The sequence below is a fragment of the Scyliorhinus canicula genome, chromosome 24 (genome assembly GCF_902713615.1).
Source record: "Scyliorhinus canicula chromosome 24, sScyCan1.1, whole genome shotgun sequence".
NCBI lineage: Eukaryota > Metazoa > Chordata > Chondrichthyes > Carcharhiniformes > Scyliorhinidae > Scyliorhinus > Scyliorhinus canicula.
Window position 1 is genome coordinate 15,808,723 of NC_052169.1, and position 15,620 is coordinate 15,824,342.

The following is a 15,620-nucleotide window of genomic DNA, read 5'->3' on the forward strand; positions in this document are numbered from 1 at the left end:
GAGAGGAAATTGCAATCAGTCTCTGCTCCCCGTTCCCCAACGCACGAGAGATCGCAGCAACTACTCTGTATGGAGAGGTATATCACACGCCGGCTTAACCCTTTTGGACGTGTTGTAATGTACAAGCATCGTACCTTCTACCGCTTGACTTTTCCACAACTTTGGACTGTGCGAGGAAACCGGAGCACCCGGAGGAAAGCCACGCCGACACGGGGAGAACGTGCAGACTCCGCACAGACAGACTTCTCCCCCCCCCTCCCCCCCAACCTGGATTTTCAGGTTCTTCGAGGAAATTATTCGCAGTGGAGAAACATCCCTAGCCACTCCACAAACGCACCAAAAGCCATGGCTGCACTCCCTCAGTTGCCCAATAATACTTGTTGACGCCGCCACCTTTGAAGGTCAGCCCACCCACGTGCATGAACCACCTTTTCTTAAACACTCCCGCTGCTGGTTTGCTGGAAGCTTCTCCAGCCAGTTATTTAGCTGTGGAAATCCACTATCCCAGCCTTGGTCGCCAGATTGCGATATCTTGGCATGGCAAAACCGCGGGTACATGGAGTTCTCAACTGAACTAGTTTATTCCAGTTTTGGTTTACATACATACACAAGAGGGTGCTATTACGCCCTCTTCCTCTCTTTCTTCCTTTAATACGCCCCTTACAGCCACTTTGACCAAGCTTTCCTAATAACTCCTCACGGGACTCGGGGTTAGATTATGTTTGATAATGCTCCAGTGAAGCAATTTAGGAGGTTAAAGGTACTATTTCAATTTAAGTTGTGTTGATGTGAATTCAGAAGCACAAAATAAGGCAAAAAGTGACTTAAGGGGAGCAGACATAAGCAAGAGCCGGTTTCTTAGTCCCTATGAAGGTATCAGCTGTGGGTCAATGGGAAGCACTCTCGTCTCTGACTCAGAGAGTCGTATGTTCAAGTCCAACTCGAAAAATTAATGCCCATAATTCACTTCAATGCAGTACAAAGGGAGTGCTGCTCTTTCAGAGGTATAGTCTATGACAGTGTTTTTCAAACTTTTTTTTCGGGGACCCATTTTTACCAATCGGCCAACCTTCAGGACCCAACCCGGCCGACCTTCACGACCCAACCCGGCCGACCTTCGCGACCCACGCCGGCCGACCTTCGCGACCCACACCGGCCAACCTTTGTGACCCACGCCAGCCGACCTTCGCGACCCATGCCAGTCGACCTTCGCGACCCACGCCGGCCGACATGCACAACCCACCATTTTCTCTTACCTTGTTTGCTGCTGATAAAAATGGAGGAAATGGTTTTGGGTCCCTTTTGGCCCTCGTACGCGCTCCTCCAATGGAACCTGTTGGATGAAGGTGAAGCCTTCCGGTGTCGGAAAGTATGGAGTCTCCATCTGTCCAAAGTTCTGCATTATTTCCTGTAAAATTTTATCAAATAACCCCCCCCCCCCCCGAACTTATAAAAAAAAATAAAATGCATTAAAAAACTGAAAAAATTAAACATAAAGTGAATTTTAAAAAATGAAAAAAATAAACATAAAATGAATAAAATAAATGAATAAAATAAAATGAATAAAACCCCACCAAACTTGTAAAAAAAGGCTGCGACCGTATTGAAAAATATGCGGCCGCACCCCGCACGAGTGCCCGATGATCGGGCGCGCATGCGCAGTGCGGCCACATTTTGTTTACATGTTTGCGGCCATTTTGAAGGGTGCTTGCTGCCGGCATTATTAAAAGACGGCTGCTGCGGCTGTTGCGCGTGGATTTGCGCGATCGGGAGCGCCGCAACGGACGGCTCCACGTCCCCCCTGACATCTGCCCGCGACCCACCCGCGGGTCGCGCCGCAGACTTTGACAATGCCTGGTCCTTGCGATGTTAAGCCGAGGGCCCACCTTGGGTGGATTTAAGGAATGCATTATGTAACGTTAAGCCCATGCTTTCAGGACTGCGGTTATCTTCCTCACGGTGTTTAGTTATCCATAGATTCCACCCTTGATGCGGTTCCCATTCCCAAATTTTCACCATGCTGTGGTGGACTCCTCATTGACTACGCTTCGATCATCCACCACCATTTTCCGAAGACGAAACCTCCTACAAGATATTAAAGCAGCAGGCTGCCTTTTTTAGTCAGCAGCACACTGGCACCATAGATTGCCATAGAAATCCTACAATGCAGAAGGAGGCTATTCAGCCCATCGGGTCTGCACCGACCCTCTGAAAGACTACCCTACCTCGGCCTGCACCCCACCCTATCTCCGTAACCTCACCTAACCTGCACATCTTTGGACACCAAGGGGCAATTTTAGCATGGCCAATCCACCTAACCTGACCTCCTTGGAAAGTGGGAAGAAACTGGAGCACCCGGAAGAAACCCATGCAGACAGGGGAAGAACGTGCGAACTCCACTCACCCAAGGCCGGAATCGAACCCGGGTCCCTGGTTCTGGGCTTTGAAAGCAGACCAAGGCAGGCCAGCAGCACGGTTCAATTCCCGTACCGGCCTCCCCGAACAGGCGCCGGAATGTGGCGACTAGGGGCTTTTCACAGTAACTTCATTGAAGCCTACTTGTGACAATAAGCGATTTTCATTCAATTTCAAATGCAAACTCATAGTTCAGCATCTCATTTTTTGACTTCCTTCTTCCCCTCCTCCCCATTCCCAACCCCGCTCCCCAGCGTCACTTGGTCGAATACACCTCTAACTTCTCCCAATTCTGAGGAAAACTCCCAAACCTGAAATAGTATCCCTGTTTCTGCACCCCCCGCTTGTGAAACCATCGGCGTAAAATGTGCGGATCCTCGATTGTCCGCTGGTTCCTATTTAAGTCGGTGCGGTGTGTGTGGGGCTTGCCCCCTTTCTTACAGAAGGTAGTGAGGCTCCACAGGGTTACAGTTGTGGCTTTATTCTTAAAACAAAATCTTCTCCCCCCCCTCTCCTTCAAAGGATCCAAAGTCCCGAAAGCCAGGACACGGAGAAGAAAGGGAGTGGATGAAAATGGAAAAGAGGCGTTATCACCTCAGGTGAGACTCACTTTAAAACCAGGGAACAAATACACAGCACAACTGGCCCCAGCCAGAAACATCTGATGAGTGTTTTGTGATGAATTTAAGGAATTGGCGTACATATATTGTATTTTATATTGGTTGCAGTGATGTTTCTTAAGGCCTGAATTCAGGTGTACATTTATATAAAATATACATATATTATCGGTTTCAGTAATATTAAATAATCTAGGTCAAGGTATCCAGGCTCTGGCTGCAAAAGGGGCAGTTAAAGCATTGTAAAAGTGAGATCATCACTCATTCCAACTGTGTATCTTATTTACAAAGAGAGGCCGAATGGAATTGTGTTCTGATTTCTGGAGATTCCCTGGAGAGTAGTCTCATTTGGAGACAGTATGTTTAGATTTAGAAAAGTAGGTCACGGGATCCGAGTGGGATAATGATGATGTAGCTAATGGGAGGAGACAGGTCTGTAGCAGGCAGTTTAGCTTTTATTCTGCCAAAGACAGCGAGACTAGGAGCCGGTGTTTGAAAGGGTTTCTCTTTCTCTCCCGGCAGTCTTTCCAAGACATCCCTACGCAGAGGACAACAAGCATCTCTGTGTTTGCTAACTTTATTTACAAGTGGCTTTTGGTCGGTAATATGGTTTGTTTAATTGGAGATAGAGTAGGTGTCAGATAGAAGTTGAGGTGTTTCCTTTTATTGTTGAGAATAGTATAATGTTAACTGAAAAGCTATTTTCTGTGATGTTAATGTAGTTTAATCCTGTGTTAATAATAATAATCACGTATTGTCACAAGTAGGCTTCAATGAAGTTACTGTGAAAAGCCCGAGTCGACACCCACCCTCTGAAAGATCACCTCTCGACCCACTCCCTCTCCCTATCCCTGTAACCCCATAACCCCCACCAAACTGTTGTACACTAAGGGACAATTTAGCACGGCCAATCCACCTAACCTGCATATTGTTGGACTGTGGGAGGAAACCGGAGCACCCGGAGGAAACCTGCGCAGACACGGGGAGGATGCGAACCCCCCCCCCCCCACAATGATCGTATTGAATGGCGGAGCAAGCTCGAAGAGCCGAATGGCTCACTGTTACTCCTATCTTCCATGTTTCTATGTTTTTCGATAAATTGGCTCATTCAAGAGCAATCCTGCAATGGATGCGAGGCTGGGCGAGCCCTTCCATGAGGGAAGGGCCTATAATTTCCTTTTTCTTCTCTCAGATTTTCCAGACTTTGGTTTGTAACCTGGCTTCCCAAACCTCTGTGGGTCTGCGGGGAGTGAGAAACCTGTACATTGCGATGCATGAGACATTGCGATGGTATTGCATTGTCAAAATGGACCAATACAGCTTTTCCCACTTTTTATTACTATGCTTTTCTGACATCTTCAATTTCTGCTCATTTTCTTAAAAGAACCGTTAGGTGTGGCCAGGCAGCATCTGCTGTGAGATGTTGCTCCTGGAATGACCCTGTTGCCCTGACTCACTCCCAGGTGACTTCAGACTGGATCAGTCATCGCTCATTGGGCAGCTCATTCATCTATGACTCAGAAGGTTGTGGGTTTAAGTCCCACTCCAGAGACCTCATTTCAGCGCTGACGGAGTGGTTCACTGACAGACTTGCTGTCCAGTAAGTTCATAAGTTCATAAGATATAAGAGCAGAATTAGGCTATTTGGCCCATCGAGTCTGCTCTCCGCCATTCGGTCATGGCTGATCTCATCCTGGCCTCAACTCCGTCGTCCCACCCGTTCTCCATAACCCTTCAACCCATTACCAGTTAAGCATCTGTCTCACTCCTCCTTAAAGTTACTCACTGTCCCAGCATCCTCTGCTCTCGGGGGTAGCGAATTCCACAGATTCACAACCCTTTGGGAGAAGTAATTCCTCCTCAAAACTGTTTTAAATTTGCTACCTCTTATCCTAAGACTTTGACCTCGGGTTCCAGAATGCCCCACAAGAGGAAGCATCCGCTCGACGTCTACTTTATCCATACCGTTTATCATCTTGTACACCTCATTTTGATCTCCCCTCATTCGTACACACTCTGGAGAGTATAGGCCTAAATTGTTCAATCTCTCTTCAAACGACAAACCCCTAGTAAGATGTTAAAGGTAAGGTCCTCCATCCTCTGAAATGATTATTAAAAGATCCCATGGCGCAATTTTGCAGAAGATGAGGAGACCTTCCCTCGCCTCTTGATCAACATTCATCCCTAGCCTAGAAATGACAAGTGGAAAAGGCTGTACTGGTCTCTTTTGGCATCAGGTTACCTGTTCATTTACCTCGTGACGGCCCATGGGAGCTTCCTGTGTGCAAATTGAATGCTGTGTTTTCTATCCTTCCCTTCTGAAGCACTTCATTAGTCTTCTGTATGGCATTATTGACTGGAGGATCTCACCATCAGGAACGGCCAGATGTCCCGCCCAAAGTGTTTCCTCATTGAGAGAGTTCATTGACGTGTTCAGCTTCATCGCTCTCCTCCCGCCCAACCCAGTGTCCCAGACATCCCCTATTTATAATCCCATTTGATAAAACAAAAATCAATACGTTAAACAAAAGATCAAAAATGAGAGGGGGTGACTGCGTTGGCGGGGCAGAGTAACAAAGTCAAAACATCAAAGGAAGCTTACAAAATCAAATTAAATTATCATTCCCGAGGCTGGCGATGTGCCCAGTCACTGTTACGGAGCTACAGCTTTGAGTGGCACTATTCCACATCAAGCATAGCTGACCTGAGATTCTTCTCTCCTGCTTTAATCGCATGCCATCGGCATACGTTGCAAGGATTTACAGGCTGGTAATCAATCTGTTTGGCCGCAGTATTCGACCGGCACGGTGGCACAGTGGTTAGCACTGCTGCCTCACAGCGCCAGCGAACCGGGCTCGATTCAAGCCTTGGGTGACTGCCTGTGTGGAGTTTACACTTTCTCCCCGTGTCTGCGTGGGTTTCCTCCGGGTGCTCCGGTTTAGATTTAGATTTAGATTTAGAACAGTCCAGCACAGAACAGGCCCTTCGGCCCTCGATGTTGTGCCGAGCAATAATCACCCTACTCAAACCCACATATCCACCCTATACCCGCAACCCAACAACCCCCCCCTTAACCTTACTTTTTAGGACACTACGGGCAATTTAGCCTGGCCAATCCACCTAACCCGCACATCTTTGGACTGTGGGAGGAAACCGGAGCACCCGGAGGAAACCCACGCACACACGGGGAGGACATGCAGACTCCACACAGACAGTGACCCAGCCGGGAATTGAACCTGGGACCCTGGAGCTGTGAAGCATTGATGCTAACCACCATGCTACCGTGTTGCCCGTAGGTTTCCTCCCATAATTCGAAGATGTGCCGGTTCAATAGATTGGCCGCGCTAAATTGGCCCTTCATGTCCAAAAGATGTGCAGGTTAGTTGGGTTATGGGGATAGGACGGGGGGAGGGTAGCGGGCTTGGTGGGCTTTCAGAGGTTCGGTGCAGACTCGATGGGCCGAATGGCCTCCTTGTGCACTGTAGGGATTCTATGATTATGAACGCACCTTCCCTTAACCATCAAGTCCTGGGGTGGGAACTGAACCTGGTTCAGAGGCAGAGGCCGCTACCCACTGCTCCGCAAGGCCGCTCTCAGCTGCCTTCATAATGAACTCTTTTTTTGAGTTTCGCGGCAACTGGGATTTCTTTTGTTGTCACTATTGCAACTCACATTGGAAAAACAATTGATTGTTTCGATTCTTCCCTTTCCAACTGCAGCCCGAACATTTAAAACCCAGAGCTGCTCTCTTCCCAAGTCCGCGGACTCTTGTGTTTCTCAAAGTTTGGGGTCTTCCTTCCAGGGTCAACTGTGACACAAGATAAACGAAGAGTTACATTTTCTTCAGGACGAAAGTCATGGGAGTGGACTGCGACACGAGATCAACTTTTCTCAACAGTATTCTTATTCCTCAGGTTTGACATGCCCTGTCTGAGGAATCCTGTGTGTCGAGTACTGTGTGGTGACTTCAAATTATGCTCGAGGTTTCTGGTTTCGCCTTGTCCAAATATTTCACACCGCCCAAACCAAACCAGACATTGTACAGAGCCAATTTCATTCTCAAAACCCAGAGCTCACACATGTTTGTAAATTAAAAGCGTATTTATTTTTTAAATCCAGCGACGTGTGAAAGTTTTATTTAACCCGTTGTATTGTTTTGTGCTGATGAAAATTTGCTGCCTTCTTAAAACATATTTTTAAAATCATTGTTGGGATGTTGGCCTCGTTGGCAAGGTTGGCATTTATTTCCTGGCCACGTGGAAACCCGTGGGCTCAATGGGACGGGTGTGGTAGCATGACTAGAGGTACTACGGTACCTGGGAGTGTGAGCTGCTATTGGTGGAGAAGGCTCGCTGCTCATTGGCCCAAGTGTTGCTTTCTCATTGGTCAAGACGAAGGTGGCTCCGCCCAATGAGGCGGGGTATAAGAACCCCATGTCTCCCAGCAGCCATCCTTCTTTCTGTACTCGAGCTTCTGGGGAAACAGCTTGTAGATTAAAGCCTTCAATTCGGACTACTCCTTCGTTTCAGTGGTTACTGATCGCGCATCAACGGGGCAGTGTGGTTTTGAAATTGGATGAGGGTCAGAAAGCAGAGAGCAGTCTTTTATGGTTGCTTTTCAGCCCGCAGTGAGGCCAACAATGGTATTCGCAAGAGGTCACTTAATAGGATGTCTGTGTTAACAGGATCACCGCGCCTCAGGCGAGGGGCAAGGTTGAGAAGGCGGGAGCGAAACGGAAGCTGAAACCGGGGCACAGGGTTTTTCTTAATGAGAGAGGCTATCAAATTAACAAATGAAGGGGGACAAATTAACAAAAGATCAAATGAAAAAATTATGCTGATTTAATAAAACAATAATCAAGAAATTAAAGCATGCCGTGGGGGGGGGGGGTGACTGTGATTAAAACATCAAAAAGAGACTCAATAAATTAAATGTAATGGTATCTTCTGGGGGTGATGGATCTACCGCTGCCCCAATGGTGCCCACCGATCATGGAAGGCACAGAGCGTGCCAGCGGACACCGCGTGCACCCTCTCTAAGGCCACCCTCGAGAAACGACCCCGGGATAGAGAGGCAGACAGCCAAGTCGGGCAACATCCTCAACTGGCCGCTGCCAACTTAGCCAAGCCTAATAGCAGGCCCACAAGGAGGTCTTCCTCCCTCCCCCGCCACCCCACGTCGTGTGTGTCCTTGATTTATACGTGCTCAACGACCATTAACCCACCACCTGCTTCTCTTAACCTTAGCGGCGTGATTTGACAGAACATTAACAATTAGGAAAACAATTTATTTTGGTTTGTATTATTGACCCTGAGCCGAACTTGAATATAGAGGGCGTCACAAAAACTCAAAAAATGCAATGGACAATGAGGAAGATCGGAATAGGAGGACAGAGACAGACTGTTAAATGAGCAGATGCAATATATTTGGCAGGATAAGTAGAGAAAGCTGTTTTTAAAAAAAAAAACCTGTGCCTTTATTAATAATGGAATTGAGAAGGGCGCCGTAGAAGTGCCCGACACTTCTTGTCCACCCGCTAGGCCTTAAATGGTCCCGACAGTTCATTGTGCGATTTTCTATTTTTGCCAGGGATCTGAATCCAGGAAAGGGAAGGTGACACCGGAGAGACGGACGCCTCCAAAGATCCCAAAGGACCCATCCCAGGTGCGGCCTCGGAGCACCAAAGCAGCTGCCAAGCAAACCGCGGAGGGGCTGCAGACGGGCAAGGCAACGAGGAGGACTACCAGCCGCAGTAGGAAGAAAATGGCGTTGCCTCTTGTAGAAGCTCCAGAAGGTAATGGAACAGAGTGCGAACCATCGGGTGGAAAGGCAGCAAATCCAGAAGCATCAGGCAAGTGCATTCCCTTGAGCGGACTAACGCCAGAGAGCTACATCTTAACATTCGCTTATAGATCAAATAAAAAATCAAATCGCTCTCAAATAGATATTGATCTCTGAAAACGGCACGGGTTCGCGAGCACTCAACTACCACAACACTGGCATGTTGAGTATATCGCCCCTTCCGGCATCGAGCCTTGTTTGAAGTGGGCTTCCATTTAACATTTTAGTTATTTAAAGCCACTCTGACAAAGCTCTTCACTGAACAGGATTACTGGGGGGGGCAGAGCGGTTTAGGATTCTCCCCTTTCATCTGCCAGAATGAAACGGGTCCATTCCTGCTCGGAATGAGAGACTCCGCTCCGGCACGATTGAGACGGGAGCGAGATATCCGTTTGGTGTGTTCCCTTGGCAGGTTTGCCGCTAAATATACGTTGGACCAAAATAACCTGGAAGTCAGCCGCACTGTTTTCTTTCTCGCCCTCAAAATCTGGTTTCGTTTTTGTGGTCAATTATTGGTTTTGATCGTACTTGCATCAGCGTCTAGTTCTGGATCACCACAGAGAAGACTGTCACTCGGTGCAGGGTAGTTTCTGAATCTATTTTATTCAGGCTTCACATAGAATTCACAGAGAATCCCAACAATGCAGAAGGAGGCCATTCGACCCCTTTACGTCCCTCTGAAAGAGCACGCTACCTAGGTCCAATTCCCCCATCCTATCCCCAATAACCCCACCTAACCTTTGGACACTAAGGAACAGTTTTAGCCCGGCCAATCCACCTAACCTGCACATCTGTGGATTGTGGGAGGAAACCGGAGCACCCGGAGGAAACCCACGCACTCACTGGGAGAAAGTGCGAACTCCGAACAGTCACCTGAGGTCAGAATCGAACCCGGGTCCCTGGCGCTGTGAAGCCACAGTGCTAACCTCTGTGCTACAGGTCTGCCCTTGTGTGTTTGCATTGTGGAATTATCGTATGTCCTATGTCGGAATCGAAACTGGGTCCCTGGTGCTGTGAAGCAGCAGTGCTAACCACTGTGACGCAGTCTGATCATGTTGCTAAAATGCTCTTCCGCCGTAAGTAGTCACTTCAAAGTTGCCTACGAAACTCGCTGGGAAGGGCAGCATGTTGGCACAGTGGTTCGCACTGCTGCCTCACTGCGCCTAGCTCCCAGGTTCGATCCCGGACCCGGGTCACTGTCCGTGTTGAGTTTGCACATTCTCCCCGTGTCTGCGTGGGCCTCACCCCCACAACCCAAAGATGTGCAGGCTAGGTGGATTGGCCGCGTTAAATTGCCCCTTAATTGGAAAAATGAAAAAAAGACCAAGTTGGACTGCACATGTGATGGAAGTAAAAAATTTTATTCTTAACTGTTTGCCGAAGCTCTTAAAACTTTGGCTGCTGACTGGGGAGGCAAGAATTGGCTGTTAAAGCTATGAGGAGATGCTGTTGTAAAAACATTGAGGCATAGAAGGAGGCCATTCGACCCATCGCGTCCATGTCAGCTCTCTGCAGAGCAATCCAGTGAATTAAAACCTCCCCCTCTATCCCTGTAGCCCAGCAAGTTTATTGCCCTCGAGTGCCCATCCAATTTCCTTTTGAAATCATCCAGTATCTCCACTTTCACCCTCCTCGTGGGCAGCAAGTCCAGGCCACTAGAAAAAGGTCTTCCTCACATCCCGCCCCCCGCCGGCCCACCTTACATCTCTTGCCCAGAACCTTAAATTTGTATCCTGCAGCGCTGGCGCCATCAGCTAATGGGACGGCTTTCGTCTACTTTATCCAAATCTGTACACCCGTAGCTGTGACCGGTAAGTTATTTTTAGATCACTTGTTATGGAGGCAAACGTGGGCTGCTTGTTGTACACAGTACGATCCCACAACGACGAAGAGATAAGCAACTGGACATTGGTCAAATTGGCTGAGGGCGACTCCTGGCCAGCAGACCGCTTGTCCTTAACTCTCTCCAAGAAATATTTTCCCTCTGCCCAATTGAAGGCCGGATCCATAGGTAAAGTACTCCAACAGGGCGGAGCTCCATCGGTGCTGAGTTCAATTTACACTCTGTGCTCAATTCCTGGAGTGGGGTTTGAACCCGCAGCCTCTGACTCTGGCATTGCATTGATTGAGGGACTGGGATCGACTGGCTTCCACTGAGCCCTCTTGAGTTTCTGATCTCTAACTGGGATGGAGGGCCAGAATTCCAAGTGCAAGCCCGTGTACGTGTGCGATCACAGCCTGCTGGGAGTTTGTATTCCAGTCTCTTCCCAAATATAGGCCCGAGTTCCCCATCCCTATCTCCAGATTCACTGAGGTCAAATTGAAAGGACTGAAGAACCTTTTTTTTTTCGTTTGTTTTTTTCATTTTTTAGAGTACCCAATTATTTTTTCCAATTAGGGGCAATTTAGCGTGGCCAATTCGCCTAACCTGCACATCTTTGGGTTGTGGGGGCGAGACCCACGCAGACACGGGGAGAACGTGCAAACTCCACACGGACAGTGACCCAGGGCCGGGATTCGAACCCGGGTCCTCAGCGCCGTAGGCAGCAATGCTAACCACTGTGCCAGCTGACTGAAGAACCTTTGCTTGGTCGCAAGGCCGAGCCGCTCTCAACTAGAACCTTATTCCTCTGATCAAAAGAATGAAGAAATCTGAAATGAAGACAACCAGCGGAAGCAGCCATTTTGTGCTCAGCCAGGTGCCACAGTGAGGGATCAGGCTTGGACTCTGTCCTTTTGTCTGAGGGAAGAGATGGCGAAAGATGGGTAGTAGAAGTTGTAAGAGGAAGATGTTGGACACTGGGAGTAACTCTGCTCCTCCAAGCAGTTTTCTCTGGTCTTTGATTGATTGAGCCAAGGACACAGGAACATGTATACAAATATTAGGAACTGGAGTCGGCCACTCGGCCCCTCGAGCCTGCTCCGCCCTTCGATAAGATCGTGGCTGATCTGATTGTAACCTCAACCCCACATTCCTGCCTCACGCCCGATAACCTTTAACCCCCTCGTTAATCAAGAATCTACCGGGTTTTTTTTTAGAGACAATCGATGGTAGTTTCGTAGTCACTTTTATTGAGACTAGCTTTCTATTCCAAGTTCGCTTTTATTATTGAATTCAAATTGCACCAGCGTCGGTGATGGGATTTGAACCTGTGTCGGCAGAGCATTAACCTGGGTCTCTCCATGAATAGTCCAGTGACTCCTTCTCCCTACATGGATATAATCGCGTGGCTTGATAATCAGTCCGACCCCACCTGCTATATTTGGTGGGGGGGAACAACAATATCTTATTAGCCTCCTGTTATTCTACAAGGGAAAGGTGGAAATTGTGTGGGGGTTGGGGGTGCCGCAGGATGGGTGGGGGGGTGGGGGGGAGTCTGTTACTTTGCGGCCACTCATGTTAAAGGTTTCTGTGTGCCCAGCTTCTGGGATGGAATAGATTCACGGGAAGAAAGTGGAACACGTGACTGAAACTGGCTTGGTTGATTAAAATCCATCATCAAGTGGGGAAGATGGAAATACTTTTTGGTATCTTTATTACAGCCTGCGACAGTACCTACAGGGTCTTTAGCCCGATACAGTGGCCCATGGACAATGATTGCAGAAGCTGTTTACCTCCGGCCATACTCTTGTTAAACCCGGCCCTGGCCGACTGTTCAAATTCATGTTACATTAAAGATGATGACGTGCTGCTTCTGATATTGTTCTCTCTCTCCCCGCAGTGTCTGAAACCCCGCCACCCAGGAAGTCCAGGACCAGATCGAGACACCAAACACCACTTTAAAGAGCAAATCCTGGAAAATCTTTGGGTTGATTTATTGGTAACCAGATGCAGGATTGGTCAAAGATGAGCAGAATGGATGGAAAATATCAAGAGGCAGAGGAGGGGCTGCCTTGACCCAACATGGCTGTTGGGGTTTAATCCCCAGGCGATTGCAATGCCTGGAACATTCCGGCTCTGTACCCTCCTGTCTCTCCTATCTCGGAATGCACGGATTTAAACCTCATTAAGCTAGTGGAATGCCCTTTTTTTTAAAAAAAAAAGTTTATTTTTTCAGCTGTAGGCCTAGTTTTTTTTAACTGAAATAAAGTCTAATGAAGATTTCAATGACAGAAGTAATCCTATTTCTAACGTGAATGTGCTGTCTCCTTAAAGTCCTGCGCAATTGAGGACAATCAGAAGGTTTCGTCACTAACCTTCAAGGGTATCGGTGAACCTTGGGGTTATCTATCACACGTGGAAGCAGGTTGAAGTGGGCCTGGGGTGGGGGGCAAATAACACCTCAGCTTTGCTGCAAACATTTCTGAGGTAGACAATCCGATGTTATCTCGTTGCATGAGGACTGCCGTGTTTCCAAAAGAAGACCCATCACTAATATAAGGATCTGGCACATGTAAGGTTAATGTGGGATGGACTATAGTATCGTCCACACAGTAATGTAAGAGAGCACATGACTCGAATACATGTCAGCCTAGTGTTGGACAGAGACCTGTGTAGCAGCCAGCATGGAGTTAGCACCTAGCTTGGACCCTTTGCAATATGTTTATAAATAGTTCTGCGAGTCAATGAGTTAACCTACGTTAATCACCGGGGATCCAGCGGTAGGAATAACAAAGGATTTCTTTATCTTAACGTAAAGTCTGCCTGTGGCAGTAACTATTTACACTTCACACTCCAACGTGCCAGTCCCTGCTTGGGCCGGCGTTTAAGCTCGCTCTAACGAACCCTGGCTGAGTGGGCCTCCGCCCGCTAACAGGGAAGCGTGTACTGCACGAGCCCCACGGGGCGATCGATTACGGTTTCCCCGGGTCTCAGAAGGGTTATGAGACATGAGCACCGAGACTTCTTCGGACCTTCTGAACTGTAACCAATGCCGAACAACAATCATCATGCTTTCAGAGAAAAAGAACAAAGAAAAGTACAGCACAGGAACAGGCCCTTCGGCCCTCCAAGCCTGTGCCGACCATACTGCCCGTCTAAACTAAAATCTTCTACACTTCCTGGGCCCGTATCCCTCTATTCCCATCCTATTCATGTATTTGTCAAGATGCCCCTTAAACGTCACTATCGTCCCTACTTCCACCACCTCCTCCGGCAGCGAGTTCCAGGCACCCACTACCCTCTGTGTAAAAAAACTTGCCTCGTACATCTCTAAACCTTGCCCTTCGCATCATAAACCTACGCCCCCTAGTAATTGACCCCTCTACCCTCGGGAAAAGCCTCTGACTATCCACTCTGTCTATGCCCTTCATAATTTTGTAGACCTCTATCAGGTCGCCCCTCAACCTCCGTCATTCCAGTGAGAACAAACCAAGTTTATTCAACCGCTCCTTATAGCTAATGCCCTCCATACCAGGCAACATCCTGGTAAATCTCTTCTGCACCCTCTCTAAAGCTTCCACATACTTCTGGTAGTGTGGCGACCAGAATTGAACACTATACTCCAAGTGTGGCCGAACTAAGGTTCTATACAGCTGCAACATGACTTGCCAATTTTTATGCTCAATGCCCCAGCCAATGAAGACAAGCATGCCGTATGCCTTCTTGACTACCTACTCCACCTGTGTTACCCCTTTCAGTGACCTGTGCACCTAGATCTCTCTGACTATCGATACTCTTGAGGGTTCTACCATTCACTGTATATTCCCTACCTGCATTAGACCTGCCAAAATGCATTACCTCACATTTTTCCGGATTAAACTCCATCTGCCATCTCTCCGCCCAAGTCTCCAAATGATTTAAAACCTGCTGTATCCTCTGACAATCCTCATCGCTATCCGCAATTCCACCAACCTTTGTGTCGTCTGCAAACTTACTAATCAGACCAGTTACATTTTCCTCCAAATCATTTATATATACTACGAACAGCAAAGGTCCCAGCACTGATCCCTGCGGAACACCACTGGTCACAGCCCTCCAATTAGAAAAGCACCCTTCCATTGCTACTCTCTGCCTTCTATGACCTAGCCAGTTCTGTATCCACCTTGCCAGCTCACCCCTGATCCCGTGTGACTTCACCTTTTGTACCAGTCTACCGTGAGGGTCCTTGTCAAGGGCCTTACTGAAGTCCATATAGACAACATCCAGTGCCCTACCTGCATCAATCACCTTTGTGACCTCGAAAAACTATCAAGTTTGTGAGACACGACCTCCCTTTCACAAAACCGTGCTGCCTCTCGCCAATACGTCCATTTGCTTCCAAATGGGAGTAGATCCTGTCGAAGAATTCTCTCCAGTAATTTCCCTACCACTGACGTAAGGCTCACCGGCCAGTAGTTCCCTGGATTATCCTTGCTACCCTTCTTAAACAAAGGAACAACATTGGTTATTCTCCAGTCCTCCGGGATATCACCTGAAGACAGTGAGGATAGAAAGATTTCTGTCAAGGTCTCAGCAATTTCCTCTCTAGCCTCCTTCAGTATTCTGTGGTAGATCCCATCAGGCCCTGGGGACTTATCTACCTTAATATTTTTCAAGACGCCCAACACCTCGTCTTTTTGGATCTCAATGTGACCCAGGCTATCTCCACACCCTTCTCCAGACTTAACATCCACCAATTCCTTCTCTTTGGTGAATACTGATGCAAAGTATTCATTTAGTACCTCGCCCATTTTCTCTGGCTCCACACATAGATTCCCTTGCCTATCCTTCAGTGGGCCAACCCTTTCCCTGGCTACCCTCTTGCTTTTTATGTACGTGTAAAAAGCCTTGGGATTTTCCTTAACCCTATTTGCCAATGACTTTTT

The 15,620-nt window shown here is 48.0% G+C and overlaps 1 protein-coding gene across 3 annotated transcripts in view; it reads left to right on the forward strand.

Moving 5' to 3' along the window:
- neil1 (nei-like DNA glycosylase 1) overlaps positions 1–12,986 on the forward strand; it is a 45,082-nt gene extending 32,096 nt beyond the window's left edge. The window contains exons 8-10 of one of the 3 annotated variants that reach the window (XM_038784170.1): positions 2,938–3,014; positions 8,622–8,883; positions 12,596–12,986. In XM_038784170.1, coding sequence (XP_038640098.1) covers positions 2,938–3,014; positions 8,622–8,883; positions 12,596–12,657 — 401 coding nt within the window. In that variant the 3' untranslated portion in view covers positions 12,658–12,986. Of the gene's footprint in view, positions 1–2,937; positions 3,015–8,621; positions 8,884–12,595 lie in introns of those variants that run through there. The other 2 variants (XM_038784171.1, XM_038784172.1) reach the window with 2 other exon arrangements.
- Positions 12,987–15,620: the final 2,634 nt, after the last annotated feature.